Source organism: Madurella fahalii (genome assembly GCF_045866475.1).
Source record: "Madurella fahalii IFM 68171 DNA, scaffold_1, whole genome shotgun sequence".
In the NCBI taxonomy this organism is placed as follows: Eukaryota; Fungi; Ascomycota; class Sordariomycetes; order Sordariales; genus Madurella; species Madurella fahalii.
The window spans coordinates 617,112-631,577 of NW_027263971.1; the positions used below are offsets into that span (position 1 = coordinate 617,112).

Below are 14,466 nucleotides of genomic sequence, written 5' to 3' on the forward strand. Positions count from 1 at the left end.
GGAAGCTGTAGTCAGACAAATAAAATCACAAGCCGGCAGTCAAGTGATATGGCCGTCAGACGGCATCATGGTTGGTCTAGTCAATCTCCGGGTCCTGGTGTCGTGGAGTTCCGCAGCCGAAAATATGGGGAAGTGCAGGGGGGCATACCTCGGTTCGCCAGTAAAACCCGGCCCCCGATTGCAGAGTGCAGTACTTTAGTACTGTACAGTATGGTACACTACACGTACAGTACACGTAAAGGTGCAGGGGATCGCAGCGGCACTTGCCGAACTGCCCTCCGAAGACGCGGCGCATTGTTGGTTGGCCCGTGGCTGCGACAGTTCCCGGCGCCCCACATTTGATGTCAGCGTTCTGCGAGTGTCGTGCTCCCTGTCATGCGCTGCAGGGGCCCCCGATTAGCACGCGGGACCCTCATTTTCCCACCGCGACCGCCTGGAACAGCAGCCTCAAGCTTCAAGTCTATCTTCACCGTTACACGCGACACGCTAGAAACCCAGTAGATCCCTTGTACAGAACAGCCCACGCTAGACCTCCGTGTCATTTGGGGCCAAGCAGCGGCTTAACCGCACCGACAGCGCGCAACAAATCCAGCCACACACTTTCCCCCTCAGCTGCCTCTCAAGCACTGCGGACGCATGAGCAGCTACATCGAGTTGCCGGGCATGACGCGCCCGCGGCGGTCCTCGGCCACGAGCGAGGACAGCACCAGCACGGCGCGCGACCAGGAGCTGGGTAGCATGTACGACTACCTAGCAAAGATCATATTGCTAGGACCAAGCGGGACGGGGAAGTAAGTCGGGTGTCATATTTCCCAAGCCCCAAGGGCGATTGCCCGACTGACGGGCCGTCCACAGATCCTGTCTCCTGCACCGCTTCGTCAAGAATGAGTGGCGAGTCCTCTCATCGCAGACAATCGGGGTTGAGTTCGCGAGCAAGATCATCAAAGTCGGCACCGGGGCGCGACGGAAACGGATAAAGTTACAGGTAAGAGGATATTCTGCACTACGCAAACCAACAACCTCCCCCTCCCCCTCACCCTTCCAGCGACTGACTCTCCTTTTCCCATTTGTAAAAAGCTCTGGGACACAGCAGGGACGGAGCGGTTCCGGTCCGTCTCGCGGTCGTACTACCGCGGGGCGGCGGGCGCGATCCTCATCTACGACATCACGTCGCGCACGTCGTTCAACGGCCTGCAGCCGTTCCTCAACGACGCGCGCGCCCTCGCCTCGCCCAACCTCTCCCTCGTCGTCGTCGGCAACAAGCTGGACCTCGCCGGCGACCCCCTCGTCGACACCAGCCTCCTCCCGCCCCCGACCCCGAGCAGCATCGGCTCCTCGTCGGTGCCGTCGTACGCCAGCACCCCCGTCCCCTCGTCGTACTCGTCCACCTCGACCATCCACCCGGGCTTGGGTTCCCAGCTGAAGGCGACGGTGGCGCCCGACGGGAGGGAGGTGTCGGCCGTCGAGGCGAGCCGGTGGGCGAGCGGCGTGAACATCCCCGTGGCCATGGAGGTGAGCGCCTTCAGCGGGGAAGGGGTGGACGAGGTGTTTGGGAGGCTGGCGAGGATGATCCTGACAAAGATCGAGCTGGGCGAGATCGATCCGGACGATCCGATGAGCGGGATCCAGTACGGGGACGCGGGCGCCATGTGGAATGCCGGGGCGAGCGACGGCGGGAGTATCAAGAGTACCATCACGGCCGACGAGGTGGGGCTGGGCGGGAGGAGGAGGAGGAGGCCGAAGAGGGCGGGGCAGGGCGGCGGGCTGAGGGAGTGGGAGGAGGTGTTTTCGTTGACGAACAGGAGGAGGAACAGGGGGTGTTGTTGATGCGTCAAGCGGTGCCAAGAGGGGACGCGCTGTTTTGGGCTGAATGATACCAGATTTCATTTCTTCATGGATCGGCTGGGCCGCTGGGGGCATAATGAGGAGGATATGTGGCTCACAGCGCCGACTCCTAGGTTTGATGCATCCGCTGTGTTACGGGACTTGGCAGCGTACTATTTCTTGCACGGGTTATCGCATGGAGTTGGGAGAGGGAGAGAGAGAGCCAGGGTTTAGACAGCTGCTTTCGGCCAGTCGCATAATGAGCTACTACTTTCTTGATCAGGTCCGAGCGGGATCTCGATGTCGGGTGTTGTCTGATATCGTAGGTGGGATCGGCATTTGGGTGGAGCACTCACAAGCCGCCTACCACCGGCCCGGTCGGACGACGCATCTCTGCGGCTCCCGTCCCGGTGTATGACGACAGGGAAATGATGCAAGAGGCTGGAGCATGCCCGTCCGGGCTGCCAGGCGCGTGCCGCGAGAGGTGCAAGAGCCGCGCGTGGGGAGCTTCGATTTAGCCGGAATAGGTCCCGGAGAGCCCCCCTCCGCGGTCCAGCACCCGCGCGAGCACGGCGGGATCGACTATCAGCTGCCCGAGCCGGGCAGTGAACATCGTACTCGAGACCATGTAGGTGTTCCGGTTCAGCATGAGGGACGTTTTGGAAGGGATTGCTGGAATCTGGCTGGCAATACGATGGGAGCCCGGGCGATCAAGACACAGTCTCAGCGCTCAAATAGGACAAATGGGACCTATCGGCGGTCAATTTCAGGCACTCCGCCTGACGGCAATCGCCGTGCCGTTGGAGAAGATGCAGCAGACCCTGGGGATCTTTGGAATCTGGTATAACCCGCAGGGCCCGGTGGAGCACCCCCAGGGACCGCCGGCATTGGCATCACCTCGGGGTGTCTTCCCCCGCGGTCATGAAGTGGGCGGTAGCTCGAGCTCCCGGTGATGAATCGGTGAGACGGCGATGTTAAATAAGTCGTGCTTGCTCAGACAAGGCATTGTCCTCGTCCAAACCCGTCTTCCTCTGTAAGACTCGAGGGGCCCGTTCCCTCACCCAGCAAAGGAGCCGAGCAACACCCCGCCAAACCTGCCCCTCATCGTCCCCTCACCCCACCATGGCACCGCGCGTCGTGATCCCCGTCGACAAGAACTGGCAGTTCAAGCAGGCCGACAAGGAAGACGCCAAGTTCCTGCCCGTCAGCCAGTTTCCTACCAATGTCCACCTCGATCTGATGCACCATGGCCTGATTCCGGACCCCTTCATCGGCAAGAACGAGCTTGACGTCCAGTGGGTTGGCGAAGCGCAATGGACCTACAAGACTAGCTTCAAGGCCGAAACCGTGCCTGCGGGTGCCAAGGCGGTCCTGGCCTTTGATGGCCTCGATACGTATGCGACCGTCGTCCTCAATGGCACCACAATCCTCGAGACCGAGAACATGTTCATCCCCGAGCGGGTCGACGTGACCTCGGTCCTGAAAGAAGAAAACGAGCTGGTCATTACGTTTGACAGCGCCTATCTCCGGGGGTGGAAGCTCGTGGAGAAGTACCCCGAGCATAAGTGGGGGTGCTGGAACGGCGACAACGCCCGGCTGGCGGTCCGGAAAGCGCAGTATCACTTTGTGCGTTCCCCAACCCCTCCTCGGCTGAAGGCAATACTGACTGTGTAATTGTAGGGCTGGGACTGGGGTCCAACTCTTCTTACCTGCGGTCCCTGGAGACCTATCAACCTTGAGATTTATGAGTCGCGGATCGCCGATGTCAGCGCCCAGACGGTTGTCGACAAGTCGCTGAGTTCGGCCGATGTCAAGGTGACGGCAGAGGTCGAGGGGAAGGCGGACAAGGTGCGGTTCGACATCTCCTTGGGCGGCAAGCAGGTCGCGTCCGAGACGACGAGCAGTGCCTCGGGCGCCGTCACTGTGTCGTTCAACATCCAGAAGCCCGAGCTGTGGTACCCCATTCGCTACGGCAAGCAGCCCCTTTACGACGTCAAGGCCACCCTGCTCAACGGAGACGACGAGATCGACATCGTGTCCAAGAGGATCGGCCTGCGCAGGGCCGAACTCATCCAGCGCCCCCTGAAGGAACAGCCCGGCACGAGCTTCTTTTTCGAGGTCAACAACATCCCGGTCTACTGTGGTGGCAGCGACTGGATCCCCGCCGACAATTTCATCCCGCGCATAAGCCGCGAAAGGTACTTTGACTGGGTTAAGCTGGTGGCCGGTGGCAACCAGTTTATGATCCGCGTCTGGGGCGGCGGCATCTACGAGGAGCAGGCCTTCTACGACGCCTGCGATGAGCTCGGCATCCTCGTGTGGCAGGATTTCATGTTTGGCTGCGGAAACTACCCCGCTTGGCCAGCGCTGCTCAAGTCGATCGACCGCGAGGCGCGCGAGAACGTCAGGCTGCTGCGCCACCACCCGTCCATCGTCATCTGGGCCGGCAACAATGAGGACTACCAGTACCAGGAGTCGGCCGGCCTGACGTACGACTACGAGAACAAGGACGCCGAGAGCTGGCTCAAGACGGATTTCCCGGCCCGCTACATCTACGAGAAGGTGCTCGCCGACGCGTGCGCCGACCTGGTCCCCAACACCTTCTACCACCCGGGCTCGCCGTGGGGGGCCGGCCGCGACACGCACGACGCGACCGTGGGCGACATCCACCAGTGGAACGTGTGGCACGGCACGCAGGAGAAGTGGCAAAACTTTGACAAGCTCGTCGGGCGCTTCGTGTCGGAGTTCGGCATGCAGGCGTTCCCGTCGGTCAAGACGATCGACGCCTATCTGCCTCTGGGCAAAGACGACCCGGACCGGTACCCGCAGTCGTCGACGGTCGACTTCCACAACAAGGCCGAGGGCCACGAGCGGCGCATCGCGCTGTACCTGGTGGAGAACCTCCGGTACGCGCCCGACCCGCTCGAGCACTTTGTCTACTGCACGCAGCTGATGCAGGGCGAGTGCCTCGCCTCGGCGTACCGCCTCTGGAAGAGGCAGTGGAGGGGGCCCGGCCGCGAGTACTGCGGCGGCGCGCTCGTCTGGCAGACCAACGACTGCTGGCCCGTCACGAGCTGGAGCATCGCCGACTACTACCTGCGCCCCAAGCTGGCCTACTTCACCGTCAAACGCGAGATGGCGCCCGTCAGCATCGGTATCACCCGCCGCACCCACCTGCACCCGCGCGACAAGTACACGCGCGTCAATATCGATGTCAAGACGCAGATCGAGGTCTGGGGCAGCAACCTGACGCTGAAGGACCTGACGGTGGACTGCGTGCTCAAGGCGTGGGACGTGGAGACGGGCGAGGAGACGTTCTCCGAGACGGTATCGGCGAAGCAGCTGCTGCCCGAGAACCGGTCCACCGAGATCGCGGCGCTGGACGTGCCTGTGCGGAAGAAGGACGCCGGCGAAGAAGGGCGCATCGTCGTCGCCGCGTACCTGATCCGGGCCGACGGCGAACAGATCGCGCGCTACGTCAACTGGCCCGAGCCGCTCAAGTACGTGCACCTGCAGAAGCCGAAGCAGCTCAAGGCACGGCTCAACGCCGACGCCACGGCCGTCGAGATCAGCGCCGAGGTGCCGGTCAAGGGCGTGGCGCTCGAGTGTGAGGACGACGCGGTCAAGTTCGACGACAACCTGGTGGATATCGTGCCGGGCGAGGTGGTGGCAATCGGCGTCAGGGGGGCGAGCGCGGCAACCAAGATCGAGACGCGGTACCTGGGCATGCTGTGATTTCGTTTTCTTTTCAAAGTCTCCTATTGTTCCAATTCATTATAGATTCCCTGTATACACTGAGACGCCAATAGATTCATGACAAACCCAAAAAAGGGGGGGGAGGCGCAGCAAGACCCGCCCATGCACCCGTAAAAAACGCCGCTTGCAAACCCAGCCAAAACTGTACACACAGAAATTATATGCGCTTTTTGTTTCCTCTTAACAGCAACCACCAGCAGTACTACCAGCCGCCTGCGCCTCCTTCGACTTGGCCTCATCGACATCGGTATTAAGCCCACTCTCGACCTTCTCGTTCGGCCCGGCAATGAGGATCTTAATGACCTGGCCCTCTTTTACCTTCTTGAATGCCTCCTCGGCATCCTTGAAGGCCACCACGCCATTGATCAACTTCTTGACGTTGACCTTGCCGGCGGCAACCAGTTCGATGGCGAGCTTGTAGTCCCCGCTGCCGTAGCGGAACGAGCCCTTTGCCGTGACCTCCTTGAGGCAGAGGGCCATGATGGGGAAGGTGATGTCGGCCTTGCCCATTCCGCCCTGGACGTAGGTGCCGCCCATGCGGACGACGTGCAGCGACGCCTGGATGGAGGGCTCGGCGCCCGAGGCGTCGATAACGACGTCGGCGCCGGGGCCGAGGTCGGCCGCGGCGATCAGGTTGCGCGCGTTCTCCTCGGGCGACACCCTCTGCGAGAGGTACGTGTGGGTTGCCGCGAAGCCGCGCGCAAAGTCGAGCTTGGCCTGGACGATGTCCACCGACACCACCTTGGTGGCGCCAAACGCCGCGGCCACGGCGCCGCACAGCAGGCCCACGGGCCCCGCGCCCATCACCACCACGCTCTGGCCAGGCTGCACCCGCGCCTGCCGGACGATGTGCACGGCCACGGCGAGCGGCTCGATCAGCGCGCCCTCCTGCAGCGACACGTTGTCGGGCAGCTTGTAGCAAAAGTCAAATGGGGCCACCCAGAAGCCCGTCAGCGTGCCGTCATACGGCGGGGTCGCGGCGAAGACCATCTTGTGGCAGAGGTTGTAGTGACCCGAGAGGCAGTCGCCGCACCGGCGGCAGGGGTAGCCCGGCTCCAGCGCGATGCGGTCGCCCTTCTTCAGCGTGGTCACGGCGGACCCGACCTCGACGACGGTGCCGGCCGACTCGTGGCCCAGCACCATCGGGTCCTTGACCACGAAGTGGCCGATGGCGCCGTGCACCCAGTAGTGCACGTCAGAGCCGCAGATGCCCGTGTAGTTGACTGCTACGAGGACATCGTGCGGCGAGGCGAGCTCGGGGACGGGCCGCTCTTCGAAGGAGACGTGGTTGGGTCTATGCAGGACGAAGGAGAGGTTCTGACTCGACATGTCAGTTCTCTTTTAAGATGTAGTAAAATTCGTCCAGGCGGTGGGACCTACCGAAGAGTTCGCCATTGCGTCGGTGTTGTAGTTGAGTGAAAGATGCGTAACAACAGGAGACGATGACCTCACAATGGCACAAGGTGAGCGATGGACGAGGATCAGCACTTGGGTTGCTTTGACAAACTAAAGAGGCTCGTCGAGGAGAGAGATGAGAAAGAATGGGAGAGGCGACGAAGAGAGATGGGCTTAAATACGGATTCCTTGATCCCGACTGAGCACCGTTTCTCGGAGATACACAAGCTCTCAGAGCCAGGGGAGCTCTGCCCAGACACAGCTCAGCCATGGCAGAAAAGGGACTGGCCCCCTCCTCATCTTACACGAGGAGGAGGAGCTTGGACGGGGTGCGGGGAGCTTCCGCTGTGACGCGCTGCCTACTCCGGTATTGTTGCGTTCCCCATCCAGGATTCAGAGGGTCGGCCCAGAGCTGGTTCAGATCGGTGGCACCCCCGCCACGACTCTCCACTGCGGCCCAGAACCAGGGGCGTGCTGGCCTAGTCCCGAGGGCCGATTACGCTATGGTTTTTGGTGGTGAAGGTCCGTCTGCGGCCGGCTTCCCGAAGAGCTTGTCGTGCAGCTACCGCCCGCCCCAAACCCCACGAAGCCTCTGGCAGTGGCATTTTATCCAGTCTTTTATCCGCACCAATCAGCAGTCGAGCGCAAGCCCGTCAGTATCCGCTCGAGACGGATATCACAACGAGCTCCTCGTCAGGTGAGAATCAGAGTCTTCTTTTATCCATGGTCTAGAAACGGGGGTTCAAAGCCGGTGAGAAAAAAAAAGGTCGATGCGAGCAGAGCAGGCTCCAGATGCGACCAATATCCCGCAAGGACCCGCAGGGTTGGACTGGGACGCCCGAGCGACTGGATGGCCGGGATGTCGAGAAGCATCATGAGGGCATTGTGGGCTGATTGAGAGCGTACAGCCTGGTCCTGACATGCTCGCACACGGTAGAAGGCGTGCCCAGCAATTCGGGCGGGACATCAGTGCAGATGAAAGCATGCAGCTCTGTATCTATCGCCTGGCGCGTGATCCGACCTACATTGGCCGCGGGACCACAGCGCGTGGGGAGGTGGTATTGCATGCCGTCAAAACTATTAGCAGTGATGCCGGTCGCGGCAGTTGACGCCGAGCTCGCAATTGTTACCGCTCTATAACTCTCTCGTCCAGATAGCATCCTGAACTCGAGCAGAGACCGAGACACGATGCTGCCCCGCCATCCAGATTCTGGCCCCGCACCGCCCCTGGCAAAAAAAAAAAAATAAGGGATACAACAAAGATGACAGGAAGTGGGAGGAAACATATGAGAAAAAGGTATGACAAGGGTGAGATTCGAACTCACGCCCCATTTCTGAGACCAGGAAGACTCGGAAGAGTCGAGCTCAGGTTTGCCTGAACCTGGCGCCTTGGACCGCTCGGCCACCTTGCCGTTTTATTTGATAACGATGGCAGATGCGTGGAATTCTTTTGGAGGGAAAACTTGGTGGGGTTGCTGTGGCTTGCGAAAATCGACGGCAGCCCCACGTCTTCTTGGCCCCTCTTCCCCTCTTCCCTCTCTTTTTGTCAACGGAAACCCCGTAACAATTATCATCACAGGATATAAAAAAGAGGGCAGGAGATAGAGCTTAGGCGAGAGGTAGAGTTTAATAAGACTACTATTCTACCTCTAATAAGTACTCTGTCCCCATATTATATATAGTGAATAGTGCAGAAACACACATCTACACGCACATACCCATCAAAACAAGGGGGAAGGCAAAGATAGCTAAATGCCAGACAGACAAGATAGACAAAAACAGGCCAAGAGACACCCCCACAAATTAGGTCCCTAGAGTTCGCTAGAAGTCTGAGGTTGCTAGATACCATTACTAATATATTGCTCTCCTTACAATCTCCTAGGTCTATCTGTCTGTCACGAATATCACATCTCAACCCAAGTTATGACTTTACGTATAGGGCCTGGTACTGTACAGGCCTTTAAATCCTGTATGTCCATGTTATGCACAGAGTCGCTCTCACCGGCTGGCCATACACCAGTAAATGGAAACAGTTTTCGGCGCTCTGGGCATGTCCATGAGTCACGGTTGACTGTTCAAGCCAACGGTCGTATAAAGATCTAATTTGCGAAGTCCTTTCGACCTGATTTGTTATCCATCGGAGCACACTCGGAATGACCCAGCATTTACCTAGGGCGCGCTCTAGGTTCGTACAAATGTCGCATTGCAATTTGTAACATGGATTTCAGTAGGTGTTGGCGCCGGACTCTTCACCCGGGCGCGCTAAGTACCGTACCCTCTTCTGACACCAGCGGTCATAGCCAGCCCACCATCGTGTCAATCGGAAGGGCCAGGGTGGTACGTTTAAGAAACAGGGGGCACACGCGCGTGTTAAACGGGGAAGTCTTGCAAGGGGGAAGCGAGTAATGAAGCATACTTGTGATAAGCTAATGTCATCCACCACTGGGTTGACCACACCAGGCATTTGCCAAAAAGATCCGAAGCACCACTCCACCACCACAGGCAAATTTCATTCCACTTTTCCTTGGTTTCTTTCACGTCTGATGGTGATAATTATCGCCAGCGCCGCTCCAGGGTGTCCCTTTGTCGATGCTAAGAGCCTCATTAAACCCCTTTCCGTCATATCGCCGTACGACTTTTCAGTTTCACTATCAGGGTCCATTATCCTCCTCAGTATCGTATCCCATAGTTTAGGGCCCGCGGGAGACTGTTTTGTGTGAAATGTTACATCTGATCCCTGACCTTGTTGGATTGGATCGTGATTCAGGTGCCGGTAGAGATGGCTGAGCGAGAGTATGCGATATTGCCACAGACAGGCTTCTGTCCTGCCATTTTTGTGCAATTTTGGCCGCTTTCATTGTCGCCGCCATTTTCTGCCTCAGCTCCATGACTTGGATAGTCAAGGAAGTCTGGACATCAGGGAGATCTGGGCGAACAAGTGCATCCCAAGAGCCAGATCGAAATCGCCCATGCCTATCGAGATGCCTGTGGAATGCACATTCCGTGTAAGAGTTCTGGGCCTCCACCCTCGAGACGATTCTTTCCAGGTTGGGACCCCAACGCTTCATTTGGAATAGTCCTTTCAGGAGCTTCTCAATCTCCTCCTCCGTCAAGACGCGTTCCGCTGAGTTGTCCATTCTCTTGGATATTCTCTTGCGGATGGCCTCCTCCTCCCCGGCGTATTTCAACCGCGCCCCTCTCAGCGACTCAGAGCTGAGTGAGCTCGCCCTGCTCGACTCGGAGACGCTATCACCCTCACCGCCGTTCCACGCCTGGAGCTGATGGTCAATGAATGGCATTCTCTCGTGATTGTATGGCACAATAGAGTTTCTCCCAAGGTACCGAGCAAATTCCTCCGACGCTTTTGCCAATTTCATCCTCTCATCTTCATACTGCATGATGTTCTGTTCGAGACATTTCAGGATGGTTGCTTGGAGTTTTTCGTCCGAGATTCTCATATCCAGAAGAAGTTCAACCTTCAGATCGAGATTACGTTTTCTCCTTGTTCAGTATTCGCTTTTGACGTGCAAGTGCTTCGTCCAGTGGTGATTGCACTGTCTGCAGGTTTGCCTGAACCCGTTGTCAAACACGCGACAGGCCCACAAAAACAGCTCGCCAACCCGGCCGTTTCCCCGAAGTGGGTTACACCCATCGTGGCAGGTGGGGTTGTAGACAAAATAAGACCGACCATCCGCATCTTGTGCAATCGTTCGGCACTCGTCGTCGGAACAGACCATCCTTGGCTTGGGCAGCATGAAGTTTTCAACCGTGATTGTTTCGATGTAGAGCTTGGACTGCAGTTCCTCCCTTGTCTTCTGTGATTGCCGGAGGTCTTCGACATGTTTTTTGTTCTCTTCGATTGTCATTTCGGCGGCTCTCTCGACCTGGGCTAGCGGCTCCTCGATGGCGAGGATAAGGTTTCGTGCCTTATTTAAGCTCAGTGTACTCTTCACCTTGTGTCCCTGGAGGGTACCCCAATGCTCTAGGAGGCGCTTTGATTCTTTAACGGATCGGTCCCAACTTTCCTTGAAGTCGGTCACGCCGGGGAGTTGCATCTTGGTCTCCGACAAGGCCGCGAGGAATCGGAAGCTCTCCGAATCGAAGCAGTAGGTGTTATGGTGGCTGAGTGATATCGATGCGTCCTTGTACTCTTCCAAAAGCTTCCGCAGAGGGTTGTAGGTGTCCCCGGGCGAGTAGTTGCTCCCTCGCGTGTTGGTGAAGCCGAAGCAGATGTTGTTGACGGCGTCCCGATGCAGATGGCTCATTAACTCGGTGATGCAGAACCGAAACATGATACCCAAGCGGCAGTTGTCCGGTCTCAGTAGTATCAAAACACCGTGGAGCTTATCGATGTGCTGCAGTGTCGCTAGGATTTCCTCCTGGTTCAGAGCATCCTGCCCGATTCCACGCGTGTCGCCGATTCCAGGAGTGTCTATCAGGCGAAGCACCACTTCGTCACCCAAAGGAATCCGGTAAACGATTGTTTTCTGCGTTGCTGATTCTCCTTTGGTAATGTGCAGGCGTGTCAGCAAAATCTTCAGTTTTCTGGCTGTGGTTGTAACCCTGCATACCCGTTTTTCTCGTGTGGACTAGAACCAACTTCGATATCGTATTGCTTGAAATGTCCACTCTCATCCATGAGCTGGTAGGAAAATGAAAAAGGCACGACGTATTCCGGGTTGCCGGATTCCATGGCTTCCTCAAAGGTGTCGTATGTGAGGTAGTTAACAAACGCGTCAATCCACGTCGACTTCCCCACGCCCGTCTCACCCAGGATGAGGACGTTGATCTCCTGCACTGTGAGCGGTTGGAGGTTCCTCAGGCGCTCTAACAGCACCGAGGGTTCCGGTTTAGTCATTCCGTCCTCCCGCTCGTGCTGCTTGCATCGGAAACGACACCTGTCGTAAGGGAAACGGCCGCAGCCACAATAGAGAAAAGTGTCGATGAATCCAAATTCGACCGTCCGCTTACAGCTCTCACATATCCAGATATTCTTTGAACCAGGGCAGCGAGCTCCGGGACACCGAAGCTTCAGTTTCCTCCGTTGAGAGAGTTTGGAGTACTCCGACGGATCCAAGGCTCCAACTTGATGACGAATTACGCAGCGGCCCTCCAAGAGCCGATATTCCGCGGCCAGATCTTTAAGGAGGCGCTTACCCCCACGGTATTTCTCGATATATGAAGTGCCGATCTCAAAGTCCCCGAGGTCGCAGTCACAAACAGCGACTCGATCATCCACTTCCTTGGACTCGAGCAGTTCCATGAGAAGTTTTCTGTTTTGCTCCCAGGATTCTTGAAACTGAACAGCTTCATTGAAGTAGAGAACGTAGGCATCGGTTTGACGATTAGCCATGATGAAATTGTTGAGAACTTCTCTCATTCCATGCCCGATGAACTGAGCGCCATTAGCCTGAATGATACTGGCGAACTTCATCTTCTCCCGGTATTTCTGAACCTGAACGATCGACAAAAGACCATCAGGAGAGCACACAGCTTCACGTGACTCGGCTAATAGCGTCATAAGACGCTTTGGCTCGGACATGCCACGCCTGACGCTGGTCAGGGCTTCTGCATATTCTTCTTTAAGACGGGATTCGTAGACCTTGGCCTTGTTGAGGTAATTGGATGCCTCGGCAGGGTGACCGGCTGGTAGGCAGAACTCGTATCTCTTCACGTCGACGTAGTAATCTGCAAGGGTCTGGCGGGTGCGAGCCCATTCGTCAAAAAGTTGGACGAATTGCTCCAAGACATCGTGGCTGAGACGCTTCAACACGACGTGGAACTGAATATCGAGGTCGTAGAACATCATGGTAAGCATCTGGATCGGGACGAGGGTATATGCAAGCGGCTTTCCCTTTCCTTCATTTGAAGCAGTAATTGATGATGGCATGCTCTTGATGTAGTCCCGGGCGCTCTCAAAGTCGGTGGGCATGTCCTTGTCAGTTATAAAGTCTCCGTAGACCCTGATTCCGAATGTTGCCTGGGTCCATGTCTTTCCCCGTCCGACTTGAAGCTCGCCTGTCGCCGTGGCACCAACACCGACAATCTTGTTCAGCTGGTCAAGGCCGGCTTCGAGCTGCGCTTGAGTTCGGGCAATGTCGCTCTTGTCTTCAACATCGTATCGGGCCGTCACCGCGCTTGAGGCTCCCCATTCGATCTCCGAAACAATGTGCGTACCGGGACCGCCGCGCAGGGCATCAAAGTTCAGGAGCTCGGGCGACATCACGAACGCGCCGAAGTTCAGCCTTTCATGGACTGTCGCGATTTTGTAAAGACACGAGATCTGCTGGGTCCGGCCGCTTGCCCGGGTTTCCATGAGGAAGCGCCCAATGCCGCCGAGGGCCATCAACCCGAGAGAATGCTCGCTCCGAGCTCGGCTTCGACTCTCAGATGGTGGAACTTCTCCTCATACGTGTCTTCCTTGATGATGGCCACCTCGGTGCCCGAATTGTCGGTACGACGAACACTTCCAGGTGGAGGGTGGCTTTTCAGGAGTGACAGGGAAGAGAATGAGTCAGTGCCGGCATCGTAAAAGTCGCCGAGATGTGCGATCTGTCCCAGGGCCGGGCGTTTGATTTGTGACATATTCGCAAATGGCTGGTAAAGCCTGACTGTCTCAAACTACTACTGCAGCCGTCAGTTTCTTCGCACAGGACAGCCACTAACCTCAATGTAGATGACTCTGAGCTTACCTGAATTCTTGGGTGCTCTCTGGGAGTAACTGTTAGGTGTCAACCCAATGCAGACGGGAGAAACGACGTGACGATTTGCCTTGAGGAAAACAGCGATATCCAACCTTCCAAGTTCCTTTCTGCTCCTGCCCGAGTCTGCTCCGTTTCTCCAGTGAACTACAGGATTGTGGTCTCAGGCATCGCTTGGGCATCTACCCCTCAGTCGAGCTGGTTGACCAGTCTGAGGCTGGAGACTTATTGGCGGATCCCAAGTTGAAATCCTATAGGCTTAGACCCCATGATCCCTAATCTCATTTGAGAGGAGCGTGGGTTGTGCGCCATTAGGCTCCTACACCTCAACCTGGACTTCTGTCGTCCGTAGTGTACTTTGTCGAGCTGCGCTTAGTGTAATATGGATATACACTAGTAGGGTAGGGAAGAAGCCTACCTATTGAAATGGTACAGAAACACACATCTACACCCACATACCCACCAAAACAAGGGGAGGGCAAAGACGGCCAAATACCAGACAGACAAAATAGACAAGACTGGCCAGGCGGCACCACTACAAATTGGGTCCTTGCAGCCTAAACAAGGTCAAAACAATATATACAGATAGAGTTCCCTCTGATCAGAAGGAGATCACTTTGCACGTAAAGAAAGCTCGTTAATTGAGCCTGCAACAGGTGTGGAAAGAGTGCTGAATTGATTGTTCTGTCTAAGGAGCAATGGCCAGGACGGCCCTACTTGTGCTGGTGCAAAAGAAAATTTGGGCCACGGCAAGTTCCAGCGCTCGGGGCGCCATCCTAGCAAGTATATC

The 14,466-nt window shown here is 57.0% G+C and overlaps 5 protein-coding genes and 1 non-coding gene across 6 annotated transcripts; 2 read left to right on the forward strand and 4 right to left on the reverse strand.

Moving 5' to 3' along the window:
- Positions 1–636: 636 nt before the first annotated feature.
- MFIFM68171_00187 (GTP-binding protein ypt4) lies at positions 637–1,827 on the forward strand (the record flags this gene model as incomplete). Its single annotated transcript, XM_071055609.1, has 3 exons — positions 637–791; positions 856–985; positions 1,078–1,827. 3 exons carry the CDS (start codon positions 637–639, stop codon positions 1,825–1,827), a joined length of 1,035 nt encoding a protein of 344 aa, XP_070911710.1.
- Positions 1,828–2,946: 1,119 nt separating this feature from the next.
- Positions 2,947–5,559, forward strand: MAN9 (Beta-mannosidase B; the record flags this gene model as incomplete). Its single annotated transcript, XM_071055610.1, has 2 exons — positions 2,947–3,450; positions 3,505–5,559. 2 exons carry the CDS (start codon positions 2,947–2,949, stop codon positions 5,557–5,559), a joined length of 2,559 nt encoding a protein of 852 aa, XP_070911711.1.
- Positions 5,560–5,760: 201 nt separating this feature from the next.
- On the reverse strand, positions 5,761–6,909 carry XYL2_1 (Endo-1,4-beta-xylanase 2; the record flags this gene model as incomplete). Its single annotated transcript, XM_071055611.1, has 1 exon — positions 5,761–6,909. The coding sequence occupies one exon, from the start codon at positions 6,907–6,909 to the stop codon at positions 5,761–5,763; it is 1,149 nt and encodes a 382-aa protein (XP_070911712.1).
- Positions 6,910–8,275: 1,366 nt separating this feature from the next.
- MFIFM68171_t31 lies at positions 8,276–8,387 on the reverse strand. Its single transcript has 2 exons — positions 8,350–8,387; positions 8,276–8,321 (listed from the first exon to the last, which is right to left on the reverse strand). It is a non-coding gene; the product is annotated as a tRNA-Leu (tRNA).
- Positions 8,388–9,738: 1,351 nt separating this feature from the next.
- On the reverse strand, positions 9,739–13,291 carry MFIFM68171_00190 (uncharacterized protein; the record flags this gene model as incomplete). The annotated part of the gene is made up of 5 exons (XM_071055612.1): positions 9,739–9,758; positions 9,974–10,379; positions 10,710–11,292; positions 11,547–11,802; positions 12,133–13,291. The coding sequence occupies 5 exons, from the start codon at positions 13,289–13,291 to the stop codon at positions 9,739–9,741; spliced, it is 2,424 nt and encodes an 807-aa protein (XP_070911713.1).
- A 29-nt stretch (positions 13,292–13,320) lies between these two features.
- Positions 13,321–13,560, reverse strand: MFIFM68171_00191 (uncharacterized protein; the record flags this gene model as incomplete). The annotated part of the gene is made up of 1 exon (XM_071055613.1): positions 13,321–13,560. One exon carries the CDS (start codon positions 13,558–13,560, stop codon positions 13,321–13,323), a length of 240 nt encoding a protein of 79 aa, XP_070911714.1.
- Positions 13,561–14,466: the final 906 nt, after the last annotated feature.